This window comes from Equus caballus, chromosome 16, assembly GCF_041296265.1.
Source record: "Equus caballus isolate H_3958 breed thoroughbred chromosome 16, TB-T2T, whole genome shotgun sequence".
NCBI classification, from domain to species: Eukaryota; Metazoa; Chordata; class Mammalia; order Perissodactyla; family Equidae; genus Equus; species Equus caballus.
In genome coordinates, this window is record NC_091699.1 from 50,217,691 (window position 1) to 50,245,065 (window position 27,375).

General features: G+C 43.3%; 1 protein-coding gene across 5 annotated transcripts; it reads left to right on the plus strand.

Moving 5' to 3' along the window:
• CDC25A (cell division cycle 25A) lies at positions 1-27,303 on the plus strand. Of its 5 annotated transcripts, none has more exons than XM_070236946.1 (15): positions 1-263; positions 1,264-1,337; positions 2,516-2,558; positions 3,066-3,102; positions 3,584-3,682; positions 5,507-5,626; positions 8,509-8,580; positions 9,109-9,183; positions 12,263-12,436; positions 19,467-19,565; positions 21,266-21,328; positions 21,424-21,522; positions 22,489-22,619; positions 24,989-25,100; positions 25,327-27,303. In XM_070236946.1, exons 1-15 carry the CDS (start codon positions 94-96, stop codon positions 25,465-25,467), a joined length of 1,509 nt encoding a protein of 502 aa, XP_070093047.1. In that variant the 5' UTR covers positions 1-93; the 3' UTR covers positions 25,468-27,303. The 5 variants fall into 5 exon arrangements, with proteins under 5 accessions (XP_070093047.1, XP_014586973.2, XP_023475590.1 ...); XM_014731487.3 differs by having other exon boundaries at positions 2-263; positions 3,581-3,682; XM_023619822.2 differs by having other exon boundaries at positions 3-263; positions 8,446-8,580.
• Positions 27,304-27,375: the final 72 nt, after the last annotated feature.

Genomic DNA, 27,375 nt, shown 5'->3' on the forward strand with positions numbered 1-27,375 from the left:
GGCGCGCGGTCGAGGCCGGTGCCGGCGGGGCGGGGCGGGCGCGGCGGAGGCGGCGGAAGAGGGAGCGGGAGCCGTGGGAGGCCGGGCGCCGCCATGGAACTGGGCCCGGAGCCCCCGCACCGCCGCCGCCTGCTCTTCGCCTGCAGCCCCCCTCCCGCGTCGCAGCCCGTCGTGAAGGCGCTGTTCGGCGCGCCAGCCGCCGGAGGCCTGTCGCCTGTCACCAACCTGACGGTCACCATGGACCAGCTGCAGGGGCTGGGCAGGTGAGGAGGGACCGGCGAGCAGTGCCGCGGGCCGCTGGCCTCTCAGACGGCTCTCGGGGAGATCAGGCCGGGAAACGGGCACGGAGAAGGGCGAGACCTGCCCGCCCGCATCAGGCGGGGGCTCACCATGTGCACCCTCCCCCCAAGCGGAATGTTGAGCGGGAGAGGTCCCCCTTAGCCCCGAGCCAGGCCCGGTAGTAGGGGGGGTGGGCGGCCCCAGCTCGCCACTTCTTTCGGATTGCCCTATACTCTTCTTCTGTCCCTATCCTAGGAAGCTCTTTGAAATCTACCCCCACGGGGCAAAAGCAGGCCGTTCTAGGCGCTCACTTCCACTCTTTGCTGAACTTCCTCACAGGATCTTCGTTTCCTGTGAGCTTTGTTCCTTCTCAACAAAGGGACATGGCATTTTGTTTCCTGGCGTTTGCACAAAATCATCGCAATCGCTCTCCCCGTGCACATTCCTGATGTCCACCCCGATGCTTTCCATAACGAGGCCAGGCCTTTTCACTCAACTTTCCATACTCAAAAGCTCCCTCAACTTTTTCTTATAGCAAGAAATGCATCCTACAGTGTTTCTGGTGGAGCTGTTTTCCCTTCAATCTTGGACATCCCATTTTCTAAGTAAGCACGTGTCTTACACGTTTTCCAACCTCTGAAAAGCAGGAACTTGTCCTAGTCATCTTTCATCCCAGCTCTGAGCACAGTACCTAGAACACATGCTCTCATTTCAGGAAATACTCCAAGAGGCATCATAGTTTATCCTGTCCTACAGTGTGACCCAGGCCATGCCGACCCACTCCTTTCTCATTTCCTTTTATGCTCTAGTGCTAACTGGCTGTTCTGGATGGCAAAGTGTTCTGTGGTGTGGCCTAGATGATGATTGATGAATGATGGTTGATGGCAGCCTGGCTACTTGCTAACCTCATGGCCTGTCTCCTGTGTGTGACCTTTTAATTATGTCCTAGAAATATATACATAGAATTATTTCTCTTGGTTTCAGTGAGTATGAACAGCTACTGGAAGTGAAAAACAGCAGTTTGCAGAGAATGGGTTCCTCCGAGTCAACTGATTCAGGTATTCTTTTAGTCTTCAGTATTTGTCATGTGTCTGCTTTGTGGGAGCAATGCTTGAAATTTGCTGAAACCTGCATCTCCACCTAGGAACTTAGTCTGGTGAGTAGTTGAGACAGTAAACAGAAGTCATGGCATTGGATTTCTTAAGAACAGTACAGAGGAGCCCCTGCCACAGTTTGTGAAGAGAGGAAACAAATGTCAAGTGTCTGCAGGGAGGTGATGCGCTTGGTCTTGAGGATGAGTAATAGGGTAAAATTAACCATATCACTATAAGTGGCAATTCCAGAAATCTTATTGGTTAAAGTACAGAGTCAAACTGTTGAAAGTATTATGAAATTATTTCAGTGAGCCTGCTATGGAGGAAATGTGCCAGTGCATTTTATTCTAATTTATAAATTCACGTTACTGCAGAGTTCATCTGTATTTGCACATATACTTTAGGTTAGGGAACTGCAAGAGCAAAAATCTTCAAATATAGGCTGCTTAAGAACTAGGGATAGGATTCTCATTAGTGGCAGTGTGGCAAAGGAGAATACCACTCAGGAGCTAACACCTAACTTCCTTTAAGGTTGTACACACATCGTGGAGGAAAGGTGTGCTCTAGGCAGGCACTGGTGGGTCTGGGCCATGCTGAGCAGTGTCTTCTCCACCCTGCTGCCTTTGAGATGGTCACCTCGCTTGGTGTTATTTTGTAGAAGACAATACATACTTGCCTTGCTTGTCATATAACATAATTGTATTTTCCAAAGCCCAAAATTATGACAGGATAAAATATTTGAAATCCAAACTATTCCAGAAAACTGGGACCTATTCTTTCCGTAGTTGGAACTCACCGTTAGAAAGTTACCTGGGTAACCCCCATCTGAAAAGCCAGGCAGTCACGAGGTTTGGTTTAATTCACACTCCTCAAATCCTGTTTCCCTTGATGATATTTGATGGCAAGAAGGAAAGGGAGATTAGTAGATATATCATGAAAATATTAAGACTTGAGCAAATATAAACTTTTTGACAATCAAATAGAGACTCAGCTTCAATTCTGGCAAAAGTCCCAGCCATAAGTTTTTGTTGGCTGCCTTAGAGAAGCAGTATTAATAGTTTTATTTATTTGTTTGTTTATTTTCATGACAAGATGGTATTTCATGTATTATTCCCTGAGACTTTTTTTTAAATTTCCCATAGGCTTTTGTCTGGATTCTCCTGGGCCCTTGGACAGTAAAGAAAAGTATGTATTCACTGCTTTTAAATGTTTGTGCTTAGAAAAAAGGTTTCTTAATTTTTTAATGAAATTCTTCGTCCTCTGGACTGGAGCTGTAGATTTATTAGCTGTACCTGGTAAGATTCCTGGATCTATACCCTGTAAACAATCTGGTATCTTTTGAGATTGCGTGGTTTGTGTCAGTTTTCAGAACTTCCCTTCCTTTATTTTAGCTGTAATTTTGGGGTTCTTTTCCAGTCTCACCCAAACCCTTGCTCTATCCTCTGATGTCATAGCCTTAGGAGAACGGGTATATTTTAAGAGAAGACCTGAGCTTGCTTTTTTCACCTAGAAGCCCGGTGTTGGGTGGGTGTGTGAGAACAAGACAGCTTCAAAAATCTGTTCTTCCATCTTGCCCAAAATGGGAATATTTTTGTCTCCTCCCAAACTATAGGTTAGACACTGTGAATCTGCTAATATGAGAACCTCTTTACTTGCTTTGTTCTCATCATTTACCTTCTGATTTCATTGCAGCCTTGAAAATCCCATGAAGAGGATAAATTCTCTACCTGTAAGTTAGTTCCCTTGTTTATTTTGAACTAATACCTATTATCTGGCCCCTTACCTACCATTGTGGCCTTGACAGTAGACTGTAATTTAGGCCATGAGGACTGCTATTCCTTAGTCCCATAAACACTCTACCTAAAGAACTTCAATAACAGTTGCCTCTTAAGGGCTTTTCTTCCATCTCTAACTATCAGTTTTATCAAACCAGAAAGGGTTCTTTTTGTACAAGTGATGTTATTTGGGAGTGGTTTGACACCCTACATCCCTGCTGAGAGTGCTATAGACCTTGTGAGGTTAGGCTAAAGCTGTGTAGGAACTTCTGTCCCGCGTTCTAGCAAGGTGGAGCCCTGGCCACATTCACTGGTTACCTACTGCAGTGTGTGAGGAGCTAGGCCCTCCCTCCAGCTTTCCTTTTTTCTTTAGAGAACTGAGTTCCCATTGGATTTTCATTTACATGCCCTAATTTCTTTTGTCACTGATAGCAGAAGCTCTTGGGGTGTAGCCCAGCGCTGAAGAGGAGCCATTCCGACTCTCTTGACCATGATGTCTTTCAGCTGATTGACCAGGATGAGAACAAGGAAAACGTGAGTTGTGGCATCAATCTACTAACCTAGGGCAAAGGAAAAGCCCACAAGTGTCAGTGGCTCACAGAGAAATGGCTGGGCTGCTTTCTAAACCTTCACCAAAAGTCATGATGGTCTTTGGCCTCAGAACAACTTGCATTTGGATCCTACTGCTTACTAGCTGTGTGACCTTGGCAAGTTCTTTCTTTTTCTAGGCTTCTTTGTTTGTAAAATAGGAATAGCAGTACCTTGTAGGGCTGTGTGGGAGTTGAATAAGATAATGTAGATAAAGCATTTCAAATCCTTCCTGGCAGGTAGGAGTTGCTCAGATAGTAGCTCTTAGGAGTAATTATATCCATAAATAGTTTATCTGGAAAGGTCTCCCCAGGCCTTCTTTGCCTCTTTGTGCTGATCCTGGGATGAGTTGTAAGCTTAGGAAAACACTTCTTGACAGTATTTGAAAGACTAGGGCCAAGAAGTCCCAGGAAATCTCAGCGTAACTGAAATGGTAGCTCAGGGGGTAAGCTTGTGGTTGTCCGTCCGAAACTCCAAGAACACCCTGACCTGATTTTTCTCTCACACCTGGCAAGGTGCCTTGCACAGGGTAGGCATCCAAAAGTTAAATGAATTAGCTCAACTTTTCCAGTCTTCTTTCTTACTCTATTTCCATATCTGTTTTCTCCCATTTTCCATTCTCTGCTAAAATGCCACAGTTCGTAATCCTTATAATCTTCCAAATTTGGTGTGAAGCCTACTGCCTCCATGAACTCTCTCAGTGATTCCTTTGGCAACTTGCAAGATGTCCTAAGGGAGAGTACAGAAATGAGTTACTGCCTTGAGTGCTTGGAACACTGTGTCAGCCTCTGCGTAGTGCTTTCTACTAAATAGTCCAAAGCTATACTGAGGCCTGGTTCCCCCAGCACTGTCTGAACTTGACTTCTCCCAGGGTTGCCTGGAGCTTTGTTCTAGAGGGGAAACAGTCTTAAGTTAAAGAGCTCTTGCTCTGTAGTTGTCCTGTCTGGCCATGAAGCCAGATCTTAGGCACATCACTTACCTGTAAGGCCTACTTTCCTCATCTATAAAATGGGGATGATTGGGTTGTGGTTGATGGTTAAATGAGCTAATGCACAGAAAGCACTTAGTACTGTGTTAGCTTATAAATACTCTGATATTAGCTGTTATTGCTCTGAGCCTAACATAACAAGTTAAGTGGATATTTTAGGGTAGGAGGATTATAAGTGCTTTTAATTTTTAAGTAAATGGAATTATACAGGATATATTCTATCACTTCTGGCTTCTTTCTCTCAACATTATGTGAAATTCATCCATGTTGTTGAGTAAACTAGTAGGGTTTTTTTTCCCCTTGGCTTTTAGTATGGTATATAGTAATTTTAAGTGGAAAAAGATTATCTCCCATTGGTAGGAAGAAGGTGGAAAATACAAAGCCCTCAAACGTATAAATCTAGAGTGGAAAGTTTCGGCTCTCATTCACAGGCAATTATATTGAAATGATTTTACTTTAGATTTTAGAAAGTTGATTTAGCTTATAACTCAGTATTTTGTATACTTGGCAAATACTCATGTGTTTGTTAGGAAAGAAAGTGTTTGTGGTGAGAGAAAAAAATGCTGCCTTAGAAGTTAGCTGTTGACAGAGTCTTTGAAATTCTTAGTTACCCAGATCCAGTGTTGGAATTAGATCAGAAATGGGTAAACCCTTAGTTTGGAGGCAGTTATAAGCAGGTGATCAGTGCCCACTCCCTTGCCTGCCTCACGTGAGCTACAGCCAAGGCCCTAGAGCTGGTTTTCATGAACAGTAGAAGATGTCTTGACTATACTGTCTTGCAGGAAGCCTTTGAGTTTAAGAAGCCAATCAGACCTGCATCTCGTGGCTGCCTGCACTCTCATGGACTTGAGGAGGGTAAAGACCTCTTCACACAGAGGCAGAACTCTGCCCCAGCTCGGATGGTATGTGCTCTGGCTTTCATAGGGGAGATCTGATGGGAAGAGAATTAAAGCACCCTCTTTAAATTGGAGTTGAAGACACTATAGTGGCTCATGCTGTCTTTACCTTGACTTTGTCTTTTGAAACTAGACTGTCACATTTTTTTGTGTTTTTGCTGTGTCTGGAGAACAGACAGGCAGAAGCAGAGTGAGAGATGCTATGTTTGAAATGTTGGACTTGAACAAGGAATATTTGACCTTGTCGATTCTGGGAAAATAATCTGCAGGCATCCTGCATCATTCCTCTAAATGTATGTATGGTGGGATTATATGTCTTACTTAAAACTTGCCCTTTACAATGCATCCTGAGTGCCAAGAGGTGCTTCCCACAGTGATTTTGTTTGAAGAGACCACTTGGCTTCTTCCAAAGGTGGTTTCTTAAGAACTATGATGGAGTCTAGTGAACCCACTGCATATAGGCTACCTGACCAGTATTTGAGGCCACTTGCCCCTGGTTTTTTAATTTTCCAGACAGACTGTCATTCCAAAGTTTCCTGTGTTGATCTGACAGCTATAGACTAGAGAGGTCCAACTTGAGCAAAATGACCACATTTGATCTCCAGGTTTTCCTGGGAACTTGCATCTGAAAATACAGCTTTCCAACCTGGCTGGTGGTCTGAGGTTCAGGTTCAGCAGTATTGCTGTTCTGTCTAGCATTTGCACAAAGTACTTTTATGTTTTCTTGTATTTAGTCCTCATAAGCCTGTGAAATAGTTGGAGTTAGTCCATTTTACAGACTGGGAAAGTCCGGTTAGGCAGGAAGGTTGGGCACTTTGCCAAAGGACGCAGATAAACAGAAGACCGGGATTTAACAAAATTTCCTGATGCCCAAGTACACAGTAACCTTTAGAGAGTTGGGTAAAACTAAGCATCTTTAGTGTGTGCTTGAAGACCAGAGGAGCACCAGGGTTTCCTGTGGTCATTTGGCCATCCCTAATTATAGGTGCTGAGGGTGCAAACTGAAAGAAAGCCAGCACTAATCTCAGTGGTTTGGCTTTTGATCATATCTGAGGGTATTTCTTTCGTATCCTTGCTTTTAATCTCCAAGCATAATCAGTGACTTCTTGGTATAAGAATCGTGGAGTAAGAATTAGGTCTTGTCCAGAGATTTGTCTGTTATTTTCTATAGCACATCTGTACCTGGGGTCCCAGAACCTAGGTCACAAAAACTGGTATTATATAGGGGCTGCCCAGTGGCATAGTGGTTAAGTTCATGTGCTCCTCTTCAGCAGCCTGGGGTTCACCAGTGAGGATCCCGGGCACAAACCTATCACCGCTTATCAAGCCGTGCCGTGACAGGTGTCCCACATAGAAAATAGAGGAAGATGGGCACAGATGTCAGCTCAGGGCCAGTTTTCCTCAGGAAAAAAAGGATTGGCGGCAGTTAGCTGCAGTTAGCTCAGGGCTAATCTTCACACACATACACACACACACACATAAAATTGCTATTAGAATGTGAGCCTTCAAAAAGTGCTGCCCTGTGATACAGTTGCCTGCTCCTGGGCTTTGCTGGCTTAAAAACTGCCAGTGTGCTCAGCTGCACTTGTGGAGGATCAAAGGCAACCCAGAACTTGTTTTATATTGTGAAGCCCAGCTAGTGCCTGAACCAGAGTAGGTGCGCAGCACGAAGATTCCTAGGTGAGTGATCCACTCTGAGAACCCGAGGGCCGCTTGAGGATTAATGCATTTATACCACGAAGGGATTTAGATTTTAAGGATTATCTGTAGGGCTTAAGTTGGGACTGCCTTGTTACTGCGGAAAAAAGATATATATCTCAACTTTATTCCTGGCTTTGGAAAGCACCTGGAAAAGAAATAATTCAGTATCAGCAATATTTGTATTAGCAGTGTTATCTCTAGATGGTAGATTTATGAGTGGTTTTTCTAAATTTTCTATGTTAAATAGATATTTTGTAATGGGAGTTTCCCCCAAAAAACAATATAAGGTTGCTGTTGCCTAATGAGATGCCCCCATTTTCACTCCAGGAGTGATTCTTTGTCCTAGGGAGGGAGTGTAGGAGGGAGAAAAACTTGGGCTTTGGAGTCAAACAGGTGAGCTGGATGATCTTGGTAACCGCTCTTAAGCATTGGTTTCCTGTTATTTCAGATTTTATTTTTCCTTTTTCTCCCTAAAGCCCCCCAGTACATAGTTGCATATTTTTAGTTGTGGGTCCTTCTAGTTGTGGCATGTGGGATGCCTTCTCAGCATGGCCTGACGAGCAGTGCCATGTCCGTGCCCAGGATTCAAACTGGCGAAACCCTGGGCCGCTGAAGCAGAGTGTGCAGACTTAACCACTTGGCCACAGGGTCAGCCCCCAAGCAGCTATCATTTAAATTCCAAGTCTAAAGAACTAGATTTTCTAGTACCAGGCCACCCTTTATTTCCCTCTGTCAGAGCTAGTTACGTAAGCATTCTCTAGGCCGTTTTGTGGTCTCCGTAGAGACTTGTATCTTCTCACCCTTCCTTGTTCCAGCAGATTGTTATACTTTCACAACCCTCGTGTTGCTCCATCTTCACCAGTTAAAATCCTGGTAAAACAAACCTTGTCCTTCACAAGAGGCGATGCCCAGATCCTACTGTAAAGTGAATTGCTTCTGGGAAGTGTTCTTTGTGAAGGCTACTAGGCCTGACTAATCTTGGGATTCATTTTCCTTTGGTTAGCGGCTGCTAAAATTTTACTTCTTGTAACAAATATTGTATGCTTTCCTTATAAAAACCAGTGGCCCACTCAAGGAAATCAAAGCTGATCACTTATTAACAAGCCATGAATTCTGTCTTGTAGCTTTCCTCAAATGAAAGAGATAGCAGTGAACCAGGGAATTTCATTCCTCTTTTTATGCCCCAGTCACCTGTGACTGCCGCTTTGTCTGATGAGGATGATGGCTTCATGGACCTTCTCGATGGAGAGAATCTGAAGGTACTGTGTGTGTGTGTGTGTTTTTCTATCCATTCTGCTAACTACCCCCTGGAGAAGCCATGCAAAGAACAGCGATTCCCCAGGGCTTGAGTTGGCTGGTATTTTTGTTCATTTGGTGAGGATTTATTGAGACTCTGCTTCTAGCCTGATTAAATCCTGTCGGGGGACTTCAAAAGAAGGCACTGATGATCCTTCTTACCCTAACGGAGCTGACAATCTGTTTTTGTGTAAGAGACATGAAACCAGAACAGTGGAGGACTGGCTGCCACGTGGCATAAATCTAAAGAGACTGAGGATACCTCCTCACATACCTTCACAGGGGGTGCTTTTAGTTATGTTCAGATATCTGAACTGTTAAGTGTGGTTCTCTTCTGACCTTAAAATGTTGGGGAGTGGGGAAGACGCGTGAACATTAGATGCCTCCTATCTAAGCCTGTCTAGTATTCTTAGGCAGAATTACACCTAAAGCATTTAAACTAATGTTAATCTCTAGTGGATCTTTGTAACACAGTTTTTCTCTTTCTTTAGAATGATGAAGAGACCCCATCATGCATGGCAAGCCTGTGGACAGCTCCCCTTGTCATGAGAAGAACCACAAACCTTGTAAGTTGTTCTGGTGTGTCTATAGGGAGCCTTGAGTAATTGGGCCTCTGGGACAGAGTGGACTAGACTAAACAGAAAACTAACCCATTTGTCCATGTCCTCACTGGCATCAAAAATTGTTTCGTGTGAGATTCTGTCTTTGAGTATATGGACCTCTCCCCTTGACTGATTACTAGTGTTCTCTGGTGTAATGCACACTGTTTTTCAAGTTTTTTATCCTCATTTGTGTGTGCGAAAGTCTGGGTAATATACATGCATGTAATCCTTGTTTTTATAATTTCTAGTTCATCCCAGCTATTCTTGGTCAGAGAACAACTGGTTGTGAACTGAAGGACTTTATGTAGCAGAGCTATGTTAACTGGAAGGGAGGAGGGATCAGTTACAAACATGCCACTTACGAGCCTATTGTGACTGTTTAGAATACTGCTGAAAATGTTCTCTGAATCATGTGAAGAGGAGGGAACAGATTGAAGGAACTTCATAAATTAGAAATTTGGCTGTGATAGAGGTAAAGGAGAAGCCATGAGAATGACACCAAAGTTTTCAGTTTGAGAAATACTGTTAAGGTAGTTCTTGATTTTGTTGGGTGTTTGTATGTGTATGTCTGTGTTTAAGTACCCGGAGGGTAGAAGAGCTGCTGTCTCCTGTCTTCTTAGCATCTGGTATGGTGTGGGTGTGCCCTTAATAATGCCACCTTAGCTGGGTACAGCCAAAGGTTGAATGGAATGACAGGATTTAGGCACCTGGATTTTACACCCCACCTCAGCTACCTATTGTGACCTTGAAGGATGCATTTCGTTTATGCATCTGTTCCTAATCTATAAGGTGTTCGATTAGAAGGGACCAGTTACTTTTGGCTCTACCATCCAGGTAGTTTGAAAAAGCCTTTTTAGTCTGAAGACTATTTTCTTTCTTTTTTAGATCATTCTCATTTATTTATACTCCATAGCATCTAGCACAACACTAGACAAGCAACAGTAACTCACAGAATGCTTATATTTTTTAATTGAAAATACCCACCATCGATATATAGACAAGATTTATGTTTCCATCAGAGATACCTTCAAACAGGAAGTTAGAAGCAAGGCTGGGCCCTCACAGTTACACATCATTTATTATGCAAACACCTAGGGAAAATTAGATATCATAGTACAGACTCAGAGTCACACACCTTTAGGTATACATAGAAGCTGATAGCTACATTTTTAACTATCAATGCCCCTGAACTATAAAAATGGGACAAATGAACTAGTCTTGAGGCTATTTACAAATTATAGTAGATTAACATGCATAGCTTTGAGGAAATAAGCTACCCTGGTACAAATACGAGGACTAAATTTGCCATGGGTCCTTTTGAAAGACAAAATTATATGTAATGTGAGAATGCTTGGGAAATGGCTTACCAGTTTTATAAATTTGTTTTAGAAATCATGAACATGAGTATTAAGGGCCCTTCACAGTGGGAAATTTCCTTCCACAAACATTTATTGCAGCCTCACAGTAGCTGGGGCTCTGCTGGAATTGCGGTTTCTGCCCTCGAGGAGTGCATAATTCCCTGAGACCCTGTTGAAAGCAGTGGACCCTCTTCCAAAAACTTCCAGCACTTCTGGATAAAAAAAAGAAATCTATTCTTGCTTTTCTGAACAACATTCTGTTAAAATAAACTTCAGAAAAATTAGGAGAAAATTCTTGGTTTCTGGGAGAGGCAATGTGGAAGTGACTCACTCCACTGGGAACTATTAGGAACATTTCAAAGAAGAGGCAACATTGAAATTTTAGTATCAGCTCCAAAGAGAGTGGTTTACTGGAGTATGAAGGGACATTGTGCACAGAAGGAAAAACGGAGCCAAGGCACACTGAGTCGTGAACAGGCTGATGTGAGGTTAGAGAGCTGAACTTACACTGCCTCTATCACTAGGCAGATTGGCTGCCCTCAGACTCTGGGAAATTAGTTTTTAAAAAAACCAAGTACCGTAGAACATCTTCCTGTATTTCCTTTGGCTTTGTAAGTCTTACATTAAAATGCTCTGATGTTATTTAAAAAAAAAGACCAAGTAGGGGCTGGCCCCGTGGCTGAGTGGTTAAGTTCGCGCACTCCGCTGCAGGTGGCCCAGTGTTTCGTTGGTTCGAATCCTGGGCGTGGACATGGCACTGCTCACCAGGCCGCGCTGAGGCAGCGTCCCACGTGCCACAGCTAGAAGGACTCACAATGAAGAATATACAGCTATGTACCGGGGGGCTTTGGGGAGAAAAAGGAAAAAAATAAAATCTTTAATTAAAAAAAAAAAAAAAAAAGACCAAGTAGAAAGAAGGACTTTTTTTTTTTTTTTGAAGATTTTATTTCTCCCTTCCCCAAAGCCCCCTGGTACATAGTTGTATATTTTTAGTTGTGGGTCCTTCCAGTTGTGGCATGTGGGACACCGTCTCAGCATGGCCTGACGAGTGGTGCCATGTTCGAGCCCAGGATCCAAAGCAGCGAAACCCTGGGCTGCCAAAGCAGAGTGCGCAAACTTAACCACTCAGCCACAGGGCTGGCCTGGAGAGAAGGACTTCTGAACACAATTTTGAAGGCACTTGTTCCTCTGCGTACCCCTGCCCCCTGCAAACTCTGACTCAACTCAGTTTTTAACCACTTTACTGGCTCTTTTTTATAGTATAGTCTGGATGACCTCACACCTTTTATGGATTTTGGTGGGGTGTTAAATCCTGTCAAGCTGCTTGGGCAAGATGTAAGTAATAAAATAGAGGGGAAGAGGAAACAAAAAATATGTTCGCGGCTGGAAGGTAACAGTTTGACTCTTAGGACTCTGTATAGACAGTAAGCTTCTTGAGGGCGTGGATTATCTTTCTCATCTCCATATAATGTCAGCTTAGTACATGTTCGTGGAACACCAGGTACTGAGTATCTATGATGTGCCAGGCCCTGCGAGAGTTGCAGGGACTAGATGAATGGACAGTGTCTGTTGCCTAATTTAGGGTGGATCTTAAACCATTCCAGAAAACCCTGGTCCATTCTCTTTACCATTCAAGTGAGCAAGTTTTAATGAAAGATGGGTCTCTCCCTTTTTTCCTCCCTAAGGGCAATCGATGCAAGCTGTTTGACTCCCCTTCCATGTGTAGCTCCACTGCCCGGCCAGTGTTGAAAAGACCAGAACGATCTCAAGAGGAGTCCCCACCTGGAAATACGAAGCGGAGGAAGAGCATGGCTGGGGCCAGTCCTGGAGAGGCAGCTAGTCCAGAGAAGCCCCAAGAGGTTGGTTTTGTTGGTTCCTTTTGGCTTGAGGAGAGTGATAACTCTATTTTTCAGTTCTAAAATTTCTGTTTTGTTCTTCCTTTTCTTTGCTGAGACTTGCTATTTGTGTTTTTCATTTGTTTCAAGCATGTTCATAATTGCCTGTTGAAGCATTTCTGTGATGGCTACTTTAAAATCCTTCTCAGATCATTCCAGCATCTGTGTCTTGGCTTCTATTGATTAGTTCTTGGTATGACAAGTGATCTTTCAATTTTATCTGTATGTTTTGGGGTATTATGAGACTGTGGGCTATGTAAATCTGTTTTAGCAGGCCTCTGATACTGCAGGGAAGGTGGGGGTAGAAGTTCAGGTTCCCCAACACAGCCTCCCTTGACATGACACATAGGGTCGGGGATAAGTCTCATTATTGCTGGGCAGGACTGGGAGTTTAAGCTCCCTAGTATGCCTCTGCTGACACCATCCCAGTGGAGTAAAGATTGGGACACTTAATTACAGCTGGGCAAGGCGGAAGTCTAATAACTCTCTGCCCGCACTGGCAAGGCATGGAGTGGGGCCATAATTTTTTCCTTCGTGTTTGGCCAGAGTAGAGTATTATGTTTTCTAAGAGTTGTCTTGATAGGCTGCCCTTTTCCTAGTCCTTTGGCTGGGGAGAGTGGGCTTTTCTTAGGCCTTCTTTTTTAAAGATTTTATTTTTCCTTTTCCTCCCCGAAGCCCCCCAGTACATAGTTGTGTATTTTTAGTTGTGGGTCCTTCTAGTCGTGGCATGTGGGACACCACTTCAGCATGGCCTGATGAGTGGTGCCATGTCCACACCCAGGATCCAAACCGGTGAAACCCCGGGCCACCAAAGCGGAGCGCACAAACTTAACCACTCAGCCTCAGGGCCAGCCTTCTTGGGGCTTCTAGTTTCTTTGGGTTTGCTATCTCCAGCTTCATGAATTCTATGCCAAACTCACTTGTTTTCTTGTTTCCTTATTTATTTAGATCTATAAATTTCCCACCACTTTAGATTTGTCTCACAACTTTGTAGTGTTTTACATTGTCACTTAGTTCTATGTATTTTAGTTCATTTATTTCCTTTTAATTGACCTATCATCCTATCATAGCCTAATAAAAGTTTATTTTTTATTTATTTAGTTAGTTATTTTTTTGCTGAGGAAGATTCGCCCTGAGCTAACATCTGTGCCAATCTTCCTCTAGTTTGTATGTGAGTCGCCACCACAGCATGGCTGCCAACCAGTGGTGTAGGTCTGTACCTGGGAACTGAACCCAGGCCACCAAAGTGGAGCACACCAAACTTAACCACACTAGGCCATGGGGCTGGCCCCCAAAAGTTTAATTTTTATAAAGGTTTCACCTGTATTCAAAATAAGTATCCTCCTTGGTATCAAGTTCAGTATATCTAATTCTATCAAATCAACTGCTAAAGTTAATGAATTCCATTACTCATAGTTGTGTGGTTTGTTTTCAGTTATTTTGGAACTTCCTCCACTAATACAATATCACAAACACCCTATACATCTGTACACAAATGTAAATTATTTTCAAATAGCTGCATGAGAGTCCTTATTATGGATGCGCTATTTTTCTGTTGATTAACGTTTCCCGTTTTTCAACACTACAACAATGTTCACCATCCTTGCATTTTCATTTTTAGGGGAATAAGTGAGGTTGTTGGGGCAAATGCTATGTACATTTACTATATTTTTCTAAAAAGGAGTCAGCAATGCACATGCCTACCAGAAACAAATGAATTGACGACTTTATCCAAAGTGTCCCCAGCACTGAATGTTACCATTCCTAGGAAGTTTTTGCTATTTTGATATGTGAAAAGTAGTATCTTGTGTCTCTTTCTGGACTCCAGGGAAGTCTGAGCATCTCTTCATTTCTGATTGACCATTAGCTATTTTTTTGGGTGAATGATTTGTCTTTATAGAGTCATGGTTCTCTGGGCATAAGTCCTATGCTCCTTTGCATTATTTATTCTGTGAACTAAAGCCTTTGAAATAGTTTTGCATCTAGCTATGGCTACTCCATTTTTATTAACTTTTTAATATATTTTGGCTTACGTTCATAGATTCCCTGATTTTAAAACTATTCTTGCTTCCTGCAGTGTCGTATTTGGCTTATTTAGAATTGCTTTTGTATACACGTTTTTCCTTCATTATCCTGTCCTTGTATCAGATTTTGGTGTTAAGGTTTGGTATTAAGGATTATAAAATAAACTGGAGAACTACCCATGTTTTCTGTAGCGTGAAAAAGTTTGAATAAATATCAGTCATCGTAAAAGGTTAACTAGATCACAGCTATGAAAACATGTAGGCCTGGTGCGTTATATTTCATAATCTGCTTTAGTTATGTAACATGTGATGGACATTTTGTTTTTTTCTAATTAAAAATAGAATTCTAGGTTAAAAGGCAGGAACCTTTATGAAAATTTGCATTGTATGCATATCAACAAATTGCCATTCAGAAAGCTTCTAGTTTATATATCAATATTTAAGAATATTCATTTCCTTTTACTCTTGACATTCTTGGGATTTGCCTTCTTATTTTCTTAATATTGTCAAATTTCCAGTCTGGGTTCAGTTTCTCCCAGTTGTCTCCTAAGTGCTTCTTCAGTTTGCTCACATCAGGTTTGTACATTGCCGTTGTTAACAGGTCTCTTATTCTTTGGGTTCCTGCTCTCCATCTTTTCGTTTCCCTCTTGCACTTTATTTGTTGAAGAACTCAGGTCATTTGTCCTATAGAGGTTCCCACAGTCCCTTGGGGTCTTCTAACATTGTCTTCTATCCCCTCTATATTGCCCATAAGCCTTTTTAATCAGATTCAGATTCCATTTCTTTGACAAGAATATTCCGTGGATGCTTTTGTTTACTTTGATCAGGGGGCACAATGTGCTGGGCAGCCATCAATGACTGTTGCCTAGATTCAATACTTCATTTAACCAGGATTTCAAAAAGGTGATCCTGCAGTTCTATCATTCTTTCTTCATTTATTAGCAGAATGTTCCTATAAAGAGAAACTTATCCACATCACACTCTTTGGTCACCCTTGGGAAAGGCAGGATGAATGCTGGATCTCTTTATTTGCCAGTTTTCCAAATGATGCCCTACCTTGCATCTTAACAAAGTTGGCACTGTGGCTTATGGGTTGTTTTTCAATAAAAATTATGAACTCATGGATTAAAACATTTGATGTTTTTCTATATATTGCAGTTTTTATCCTTTTTAATCCTCAAATTAACCCCTTTTTTGACACCTGGCTACCTGAGAGATAACCTGAAGGTTGGCCCCTGAGGTTTTGCTTTCAAAAGTAAACTATAACCTTGGGGCTGGCCCCGTGGCCGAGTGGTTAAGTTCGCGCGCTCCGCTGCAGGCGGCCCAGTGTTTCGTTAGTTCGAATCCTGGGCGCGGACATGGCACTGCTCATCAGACCATGCTGAGGCAGCGTCCCACATGCCACAACTAGAAGAACCCACAACGAAGAATACACAACTATGTACCAGGGGGCTTTGGGGAGAAAAAGGAAAAAATAAAATCTTTAAAAAAAAAACAAAGGATTCAAAACTGTCTTTAAAAAAATAATAATAAATAAACTATAACCTTAATGAAGTATTTTACTATATATTCTGAAAACCATGAAAATAAGAGTATATCTTGGTGAATTTTTATGGAGTGAACAGACATTCCCCCCATAAATCCCACCTGTAATCAAGAAAGAGCATTAGCAGCATCCCAGAGCTGCTCCTTGTGCCTCCTCCCTCAGTAACACTAACCGGTCTTCTGACACTGTAGCTGAGTTTTGCCTGTGTTTGGACCTTATATACACGGAATCATACTGCATATATATGTCTGGATTCTCTTGCTCAACATTGTTTTTGTGAGAATCATCTGTTGTGTGTATCCACAGGGGTTTGTTTTCATTGCTGTGTTTATTTTATTAAGATGAACAGACTACAGATTATCTGTCCTGTTTGACATTTAGATGGTTGTTCACAGGTTTTGGCTACTGTGAATAAAGCTGCTGTTAACATGATTGTATAATTTTTTCCAGTTTTATCGAGATATAATTGATATACAGCACTGTATAAGTTTAAAGTATACAGCATAATGATTTGACTTACATATACTATGAAATGATTGCCATAAGTTTAGTTAATATCCATTATCTCATATAGATAGAAAAAACAAATTTTTTTCCTTTGTGATGAGAATTCTTAGGATTTACTCTCTTTACAGCATTCATCTATACCATACAGCATTGTTAACTGTAGTTATCATGTTGTACATTACATCTCTAATATTTATTTATCTTATTACTGTAAGTTTATACCTTTTGAACACTTTCATCCACTTCCCCCCAACTCCCACCCCCTATCCAGTACCCATGGCTCTGGTAACCACAAATTGATCTCTTTTTTTATGAGTTTGGTGGTTTTGGTTTTTGTTTTAAATTCCACATATAAGTAAGATCATAAAGTATTTGTCTTTTTCTGACTTATTTCACTTAGCATAATGCCCACAAGATCCATCCATGTTGTCACGAACAGCAGAATTTCCTTCTTTTTATGGCTGAATAATATTCCTCTGTGTGTATGTGTGTGTGTACTACAATTTCTTTATCCATTCATCAATCAATGGATGCTTGGGTCATTTTCTTGTCTTGGCTATTGTATCCCCTTATCTTTTGTTTTGGAGGAAGATTAGCCCTGAGCTAACATCCATGCCCATCTTCCTCTACTTTATATCTGCGGGATGCCTACAACAGCATGGCTTGATAAGCAGTGTGTAGGTCCGCACCCGGGATCCAAACTGGCAAACCCCCAGCTGCCGAAGTGGAGCACATGAACTTAACCACTATGCCATCGAGCCAGCCCCTTGGCTCTTGTAAATATTGCTGATATGAACATAGGAGTGCAGATATCAGTTCAACATAGTGTTTTCATTTCCTTCAGATGTATTCCCAGAAGTAGAATTGCTGGATCATATGGTAGTTCTATTTTTAATTTTTTAAGGAACATCCCTACTTTTTTCTGTAGTGGCTGTGCCACTTTACAATCCCACCAATAGTATACAAGAGTTCCCTTTTGTTCACATCGTTGCCAGCATTTGTTATCTCGGGGTTTTTGGGGGGTTTTTTTCCTAAGGAAAAATTCACCCTGAGCTAACATCTGTCTCCCATCCTCCTGTTTTTGCTTGAAGATTTGCCCATAACCAATATCTGGTGCCAGTCTTCCTCTATTTTGTATGTGGGTTGCCACCACAGCATGGCTACTGGCAAGTGGTATAGGTCTGCACCTGGGAACTGAACCTAGGCTGCTGAAGCAGAGCATGCTGAACTTGACCACTAGGCCACTGGGCCAGCCCCGCTCTTGTCTTTTTGATGATAACCATTCCAAGAGGTGTGAGGTGATATCTCATTGCGGTTTTGATTTGCATTCTCCTAATGATTAGTAATGTTGAGCACCTTTCCAAGTACCTGTGAGCTGTTTGTATATCTTCTTTGGAAAAATGTCTATTCAGGTCCTTGGCCCGTTTTTGATTGGATTATTTGGGTTTTCTTTGAATTGAGTTGTATGAGTTCTTTATATATTTTGGATATTAACCCCATATCGGATACATGGTTCACAAATATTTTTTCCCATTCCATAGGTTATCTTTTCATTTTGTTGATCGTTTCTTTTGCTCTGCAGAAGCTTTTTAGTTTGATGTACTCCCACTTTTTTATTTTTTATTTTGTTGCTCATGCTTTAGGTGTCATATCCAAAAAATCATTGCCAAGACCCATGTCAGGGAAGTTTTTCCTATGTTTTATTTTAGGAGTTTTATGATTTCTAGTCTCGCATTTAAGTCTAATCCATTTTGAATTAATTTTTATGAGTGGTGTAAGGTAGGGATCTAGTTTCATTGTTTTACATGTGAATATCCAATTTTCACAACACCATTTATTGAAGGGACCATTTTTTCTCCATTGAGTATTCTTGGCTCCCTTGTCAAATATCACTTGACCATATTTTACTTTTTGTTTTTTAAATATACACTTTCCTTTCTCATGGAACTGCTGGGTCCTAGGCTAGGCATGTGTTTCGCTTTAGTAGACACTGCCAAGTAGTTTTCCAAAGTGATTGTACTCACAGCAGTGTATGAGAGTTCCAGTTCTTACACATCCTTACTAGTATTTAGTGTTGTTCGTCCCTTTAATTGTAACCATTCTGGTGAGTGTATGGCATCTCTGATCTTAATTTGCATTTCCCTGGTAGTCCTTCCTCTTTGTCCTAGATTTTCCTCTCTGTGTTACTTGTCCGTGTTTTTTGCCCATTTTTCTATTGGGTTGTCTCTCGTTTCTGGCAGTACTTTATTTTCAAAGATGAGTCTTTTTTTAGATTAATGTGTCTTCTACTCTGGCTTACCTTTTCTCTTACTTAATCTTGTTGTTTTGATGAACAGAATTTCTTGATTTTTAAATTCTTCAATGTATCAATCTTTCTATTTATATTTAGTGCTTTTTGTGTAGCGCTTAAGAAATCCTTACCTCCCCATGATTAGCCCTTTTGACTTGTCCTTAGAAGTCTGAGAGCTTCTTTGCTACCACCGCAAGGTGTTCCAGGTTTATCTTGTACATTTCTTGTCCCAACCTGGAGTCAATCACTTCTTCAAAAAGCCCTGGTTTCATTTAGTGTAAAATAGTGTTTAGAGAGCGCACTGTCCTCTAGGGGCGCTCACTGCACCCCTGGAGCTTCTCAGTGGATAGAGCTAAAACATGCTTTTTTAGGCTAAGCCCTAATTTTAATCCTCCTTTTTTTAAAAAAAGGAAAAATTATTCAATTAGACACTAAAATAATAGTAGACCTAGTCAGTAACCCATATTCTTTTTTTCACTCTAGATTCAGTCAAATAAGGCAAAATCTCTTATTTGCTAAATATAGACATTAACATTTCAGTCTCCTCCTTATGGCATATTTAGATGAATGTTTTCAAAAGTCCTATTCAGAACCCTGGCCTCACTCTCCACCTTTGACTTGTTACAGATTCTACATCAATCTTTATCCCTCGCATCTTCCCCAAAAGGGACCATTGAGAACATTTTGGATAATGACCCAAGGGACCTCATAGGAGATTTCTCCAAGGTAATTGCAAGCAGAGCTGCTCTGGCTGTGTGATGCGGAATTGGAGGGGTTACCTAGAACCCCCCTCAGCCTTCCTGAGGTGGCTCCTGGGGTGCCCCCAAGAGGACATAGTTTGAAATTTTGTTAAGATAAGGAGACAAACTCATGATCAGGTGTATCTTGGTCTCTGTGGAACTGTAGACCTTACTGGTGCTGATCAGAGGTTTCAGGTAGGGAGTTGCTCACCAACCCAAAGTCAAGGCTCTCTGGGAACTGTGTTTCTGATTACAAAACAGTAATGCAGGAATGTATAAAGAAGCAGAAATAAACTTAAGCCTCACTGCAAATCTATATACCAAAAGGTTATCTTAGAAGGTTCAGGGTTGAGACTGAATTTCTCCATTGTCCAGAGAAGCATGGCCTTTAAGGGAAAAGGCCCCCAGGGAAGTCCAGAGGAAGATCTGCAGGTGGCCTAACGTGGATTTGCTCCGGGGAGGAGCTGGCTGCCTTTGAGCTGTAGGTGAAATATGAGGGTGGGTCAGGGAATGTGTCAGCAGTAGCTTGTTTAACTACATGTGACTTGAAGGTTACCAGATGAATCTTTCATTCATTAATTTAGCTAACATTTATCGAAGTACTTTTTTTTTTTAAGATTTTTTTTTTTCTTTATTTTTTCCTTTTACTCCCCAAAGCCACCGGGTATGTAGTTGTATATTCTTTGTTGTGGGTCCTTCTAGTGGTGGCATGTGGGACGCTGCCTCAGTGTGGCTTGATGAGCAGTGCCAGCCCCTTTATCGAAGCACTTGTGTTTGGCAGAGATTCCAAAATGAGATACAGTTCCTTCCCTCAAAAAATTTAACACATGGTCAGTAAGACCTGTTGTACCATGTGGACAAGAACCACGTCTACCACATGGTAGATTGAGATAAATGTCAGTGCAATGTAAGCAGCAGGCTAAGAGAAATAAGAGGGGCTTTGTCTCAGCTAGAGGATTGGGGAAGGTATGAGTCTGAACCGTAGATATTTCAGCCAAGTGGGTTTTGACGGAACAGGGACAGATAAGTGGGTTAAAAATAGAAGACAATTCTAGTCTGAAGGGAAGAGCAAGGAAAAACCTGGGTATGCCCTTGCTAGTGGAACTTTCTGCTTGAATTGAAGCATTTGGTTGTGTTTGTCATAATGAACCCACACATGGCCATAAGGATGGGCGAACACTTGACTCAGCTGGTCGCCCTCATGAGTAATTGCTGACGTAGCCATCTTCCCCCTCAAGGCTGGGCCAGGCCTCATTTTTCCCATCTCCAATGTCTGGCACCATACGGGACATAGCAGGTGCTCAGGAAATGAGTGAAGTTCACTCCACACTGTGTTCTTCAGTGCTATTCACAGTCAGGCTGCTGGGATGAGGAGTCCTGACAGAAGCAGGAGGAAAAGGAAACTACCTGAGGCTTCTGTATTCAAATCTGGCTTCCTAGCTGGCTGACCTTGGATACAGTGCTTAGCTTTGATGTATCTGAAAATGGAAATGATATGCCTTATAGGTTTGTGTGAAAATTAAATGTCAGGATGTTAAATGAAGTGCCTAGACAAGTAACTAGCATGTACTAACTATTAAGTTAAAGGTTGTTTTTTAAAGCTGACTCTTACCAGGCAGGCAAGCGGTATAAAGGTTGTATTTATAGGCTTTCAGATTTCCTAAGTATCTCTTTCCTTTTTTTAAGGGTTATCTTTTTCATACAGTTGCTGGCAAGCATCAGGATTTAAAATACATCTCTCCAGAAATTGTAAGTCATCCCTTTGGAACCTTCGGCACATAGGATATTTGAATCTGGTTGTTGCTGGTGGCCAAAGTTAATTTTCCTTGGCTTTCTCTCCATAGATGGCATCTGTGTTGAATGGCAAGTTTGCCAACCTCATTAAAGAGTTTGTTATCATTGACTGCCGATACCCATATGAATATGAGGGAGGCCACATTAAGGTATGGATTCCTGAGTGTTGCTGTCAAGCCCTGCTGTCGTGGGGGGCATAGAAGGAGCCCTAGATAGCATCTGTGATTTTTTAAAAGGGGGGGTGGTAACACCTGGCTGCTTATTAGCTCGCATGCTGGCAGTGTGTGTGAAAGGCATTTGACTGCTGGTGCACTGAAAGAATGTTCCCTGGTCTACATTGCTCGCTACCACATTGTATAGCAAGTGCTTCCTCTTCTGTCCCTCACACTGTCACCATCAAGGGCAATTCTAGGTGGCACACACTGATTTCTAAGCCATGCCTGAACATCCCAGGGCTCCTGACTGGGAGAAGCCATTCTCTGGCAACATTTCCCAGTCTGTGCTGGGCCTAGTGATGCCTCTTAAGCTTGTAATTGTGTTAAGCTGCCTGGTGAAGGGGGTGTTGGGACACAACTTTCCCAGGAAGACAGTATGTGGTTGTGCCATTTTAATCTTTTAACCAATAAAATAGTGTTGAAAAATAGTAAGGAGGTACTTTAAATACAGTGTTAGTGTTTGCCACTGTCTTATGGCTTTTGAGAGTCCCCAAATTCAGAAATACCACTCATTGGGCCAGCCCCATGGCACAGCGGTTAAGTTCACTTGTTCTGCTTTGGTGGCCCAGGGTTCGTCGGTTCGGGTCCCAGGTGTGGACATGGCACTGCTTGGCAAGCCGTGCTGTGGTAGGTGTCCCACATAGAAAGTGGAGGAAGATGGGCATGGATGTTAGCTCAGGGCCAGTCTTCCTCAGCAAAAAGAGGAGAATTGGCAGCAGATGTTAGCTCAGGGCTAATCTTCCTCAAAAGAAAAAAATTTTTTAAAACATTAAAAAAATACCACTCATAAAGTGCATAGTCATAACAGAATTTGAGGTGCCTGTTTAAAGATCACTCTTGCAGAATCATTACTGCAAGTGTGAGATGTGCAGGTGCCAAGAGTCTCTGGTGCCTTCACAGGGGGCAGTGAACTTGCACATGGAAGAGGACGTTGAAGACTTCTTACTCAAGAAGCCCATCGTACCTACTGATGGCAAGCGCGTCATCGTTGTGTTCCACTGCGAGTTTTCTTCTGAGCGAGGCCCTCGCATGTGAGTATCACACAGAACTGGGCTCTGCAGCGTGGCCCCCACAGTGCTCCTGTGGGACATGGTGGTATATGGCTCACACTTGCAACGTCCTATTGGACATCACAAGTCATTTCCATGCCTGAGCCTACACACATATCATGTAAATACACAGTCTTATAAAAGTACAAATTCATGTGTAACAGATGTGTTCTCAAATTCTTATCTATTTAGCAATTGATTGATTTTATGAACAGCTTCCTTGAATGTAGTTTATAGGCCTGACCTGACAGTTTCAGTTGCAAAGAGCTGGTGGGCTTCTCCAGTCCAGGCTGTCTGTGGTACTAGTGTTGCTCACACAGTATCCTCTGAGGATCTGGCCTCTGCTTCCTCACCCCGAGTCCTGAGTTGTCCTTCCCTCTGCTGGGTGTGGTTCACTGTTAGTCCTTCCGTTATATTGAGCTAAACTCTGGCTCTTCCAGTTTCCCCCACAGTCCTTAGTTGTCCTTAGTTCTACCTATGGGGCTGCTGTTCTCAGATGATATCCTTCAAGTACAATGTGGTTGCTCTTTATGCAAGTGCCAGAAAAGTGTGAAGTCCTCACCGCAAAACTTGAGGTGATGCTTTCAAACATTTGTCAAGTCCAGCTTTGTGAAGTAGTGGGTTGTGTAGTTTCATGTTACTGCCATATTAGGGTGAAAAGAAATACCCTCCCCACACACATACACTCCTTATTAGCAAGAACTTCTATGAGGATTTTGGTGTCTAAGGCCCAGTTATAATTTACTACCCAAAGGTATATTTTATGCCAAAATAGATGAAAGTATAATTACAATAAAACAACGTTCACTTAAGATTTAAAATAATATTCTGATGCTCCAACAGCATCCTCCACTCTCATTAATGGTAATAGGACTGGTGCTGAAAAATGTGGTCAGAAGTGAGTGGTGGTATTGAAAAGCTTGGGATAGGGCCAACCAGCTGCCCATCATTATCCCTGTGCATTCAGAAAGGACTGCAAGCCTGGAATGTGTCAGGCACTGTTAGGCACAGAAGGTGCAGCAGGGAGCCGGACTGACAAGGACTTGCTGCGGGGGAGGTTCCCGTGGAGAGACGTAAGATGATGGTGACAAGTGCTAAGAAACCAAAGAGGGACAGACACTTAGAGACAGGTGGGGCAGCAGGAGTGGAGCTTCAACCAGGGTGGTCCGAGAGAGACTTCTCACAGGCGTGTTCTTGTGCCACCTTTTGATTTTGAACCTTTTCAAAGCTCAAACCATTTCCCTGTACATGCTTTACCTGATGTCATCAGTTGCTAATATTTTGCCACATTTGCACACACATAACTATACACACACACCTGCAGCAAGAATTTGGCACATGCGACTGTCTCCCCAAGTCCTTCAGCATCTGTCTCCTAAGGATGAGGACTTTGCCCTGCATTAGTACAAAACCATGATCACCTGAAGAGGTGGATTTGAGCAAGGCCTAATGTTCATTCACGAGTGGAGTTATTCACTCTACAGATACTTACCATTGCCTCTTGTGTGCCAGATACTGTTCTAGGCACTGGGGAGAATAGCAGTGAACAAAACAGACAAAAACCCCTGCCTTCAACGAGCTTACATTTTAGAGTGGCAGGAGGCAGACAACATGATAAATATGTAAACTATACAATATGTTAGAAGGTGCTTCAGAGAACAAGACCAGAGGTGGGAGCTCCAGGCAGGTTAGAACAGCAAGGGGGCGATAGTGGCTAGAGTGGAGAATGACAGGGAGAGCAGCAGGGGGTGGGGATGACAAGCTGTAGGCCACTGTAAGGGTTTTGGCTTTTGTACCATGCGTTGGGCAGTGAGGAGCCAACAGTCAGGTGAGGATATGGGGAAAAGTATTCAGTCCAGGCATAGGATGCAAATAGGTGCCCTGAGGCAGGAGCAAGCTCAGCCTGTTTCAAAGTCAAAGGAAGAAAGAAGCCCCTTTGGATAGAGGGAGGTACGGGAGGCACCCATCAAGGAGGAGGCAAGGGAATGTGGCAGGGCTAGAGAATGCAGTGGACAGCTCGCTCAGAGGCTGTCACCGCAGATTAGCTGCGGGTGGCAACAGGGCGATGCCCAGTAGGGGTCAGATGCTAGGGCTGTTTAACTTAGAGAAAGGAAAGTTGGAGGAGAAACTGTCTACCTTCCAATACAAGGCAGTGGCTCTGGCTGTGAACACTGTTCCTAAAGATCACACATGGCCAGGAACTCACAACTTGACAGTTTCTAAAAGTAAATGTACAGTTGGGAAGATGTGTGTAAGAAGTACTTAAGCCACAACCACTGCTTTCACTGTGTGATTGTCTTCATACTTCTCTATGTTGGAAGAGCTAACCTTGCTTTGGCCTTCTGCTATAGGTGCCGGTACGTGCGAGAGAGAGATCGGCTGGGTAATGAGTACCCCAAACTCCACTACCCTGAGCTGTATGTCCTGAAGGGTGGATACAAGGAGTTCTTCCTGAAATGCCAGGTAAGTTGAGCTCTCTGGAGAGCATGGTCCACCCCTCACCCAGGTTGGACAGTTGGATCTGTCTCATGGTCGTGGCTATTTCTTGCCAGAGGTCTGTGGACTTGCCCTGCACAAAGAAGGGCCCTAGAACCCACTGATCAGGTCTGCATTGCAGCCCCAGGCAGGGAGGGAGCAGGATTGTGAAGGTGGAGCAGGTGTACCCTGACCTCATCCTCTTATCTGCCAGTCTCACTGTGAGCCCCCCAGCTACCGGCCCATGCACCACGAGGACTTTAAAGAAGACCTGAAGAAGTTCCGCACCAAGAGCCGGACCTGGGCAGGGGAGAAGAGCAAAAGGGAAATGTACAGCCGTCTGAAGAAGCTCTGAGGGTGGTGGTGCCAGACAGCAGCAGCCTGAGCCTCCCTCCATCCCTCCCCACTTCCTCTTTGCTGCAGAGAAACTTAAGCAGAGGGGCCAGCTGTGTGACATTTGGAGAGAAGGCCTGGGGCTTCCACGCCTTAAACCTACCTCCCACACTCCTAAGGTTGGAGCCCAAAGCATCCTGCTGGCTATGCCTCTTCTGTCCCTGTAAGATGACCTCCTTCTGCACCAGCACATTCTGCCAAGGAAGTCGTGTGCCACAGCACAGTTCTGAGCACCAGGTCAAGATGTTCTGACTCCTCATCCCCCACAGTTGGATGAATCACCTGGGGCCTTGTTGGGCACTGGCCTTCTCTCATGAGAGAAGGGTCAGGACAGTGAAGTGGAGAGAAGTAACACAAATGGAAATGCTGCTGGCCAAATACCAAAGACAGCCTGGGAAGGAACGGTGTTTGTGGGATAACCCATATCTTTAATTTATTCAACTTCAGCGATCACTTTTCTTTTTTCTTTTCTTTTTTTTTTTAACTCCTGAAGACTTTTATTTAACTGCTTGAGTCATAATACTGCCATTCTAGGTAGGGTTTTACCATCCCAGGGACTACCTCTGTTTTTTATTTAAAAAAAAACAAAGGACGGGGGAAGGAGAGGACGACTTGAGAGTTGTGGGACAGAGAACTGGGAGCTCTGTCACCCCCAGGAGGTGCTGCGGCACTGGGGCTGCTGCTATCTAAAGCCAAGGACTGAGACACTGGTGGGAGCAGGCACTGGACTCAGGCGTGGCTACAGGACATAAGCTAAACCTCCCAGACCTACCTCGAAGGCCGCTGAGATCTCTTTGAGGGGTGACGCGCTCTTCCTCTCCCCAGTCCCTATGATGTTGGCTGGTCTAGGAGTCACAGTCAGGAAAGCACTTCAGGCAGCTGCCACTGCCCCACCCCTACTCCCCCAGGTCAGTGTTGGAACATGATAGTGTAGGTGTCCCAGAGTAGGAGGCAGGGAGGGGTGGGCTCTGCAGGATGGGGAGGGGAGTAGACGCTGAGTGTCTTCCTTCTGTTATTCTGATACTCTTTGATAGCTTTTATTTTCATTTTTAAAAAACAGTCATTTTATGAGTCAAGGAGTATCAAATCGGTGTTGGCTGGGCCACCCAAGGGTGGGGAGAGGGGCTGGAAGCCCTGGGCATTAGGAGAAGGACATGGGTGCTGGCATAGAGATGACTGTTTAGAATGTGTTTCTTAGGAGGCAGCGTGGTGGGTTTTGAAGGTAAAACTTTGAGATTATCATGTTTTAATTTGAGGGACAGGGAGTGATAGATCATCATCAGTTGCCCCTCATCTGACCCCATGGAAGTGGGGGTCTCAAAGGAACACCTCCCAAGGAGCTGGGGCGGACTTGATTGATTTCAGACAGGCCTGTTTGGTTCCTGCTCATCCCTACCCTTAGGCACCAGTTTTCCTTACCATCTTTGCTCCACTGGGGTGTAGCCAAGTTTTTCTTAAACACAAGTCAGTCTCCCCTCGTGACTTGGCTTCCTATTCTGGGGGTGGGGAGGGAATCAGTGATGTTGGAGATAACTGGTTGCTGTGTTATGGGTTTGAGCTGCATTTGGCTGTAAAACAATCTTGTTAGAAAAATATGTGGGGAGGAGAGGAGAGGGAGAAGGCCTCTTCCCCCACACACATTGAGACACATCTCAGTTGGTCTCTAATCTTGTTTGCAGGGATTCTGCTGGTTGAATGCCAGAAAAGGGAGGTGGGATGGCCTTCAGGTTGTACCAGCTTAGCTAGCACTGCTAACCAACTGTTGCAGGCTCTGAAAATAAAAACAACCTTGAACCCATGCTCTCTGCCTAGTTCTTGATGGATTTAAAGGAAATTGTGTTTCCTTTTAAGGTTCTGGGACCGCACTTGA

What these genes read in the sequence shown, in the direction of transcription:
- CDC25A (XM_014731486.3), top strand. Translation starts at nt 94, where the DNA reads ATGGAACTGGGCCCGGAGCCCCCGCACCGCCGCCGCCTGCTCTTCGCC. An exon ending in TCATAGGAGATTTCTCCAAG is followed by an intron (nt 19,566 to 21,265) that starts GTAATTGCAAGC and finishes CCTTTTTTTAAG; the next exon opens with GGTTATCTTTTTCATACAGT. An exon ending in TCTGAGCGAGGCCCTCGCAT is followed by an intron (nt 22,620 to 24,988) that starts GTGAGTATCACA and finishes CTTCTGCTATAG; the next exon opens with GTGCCGGTACGTGCGAGAGA.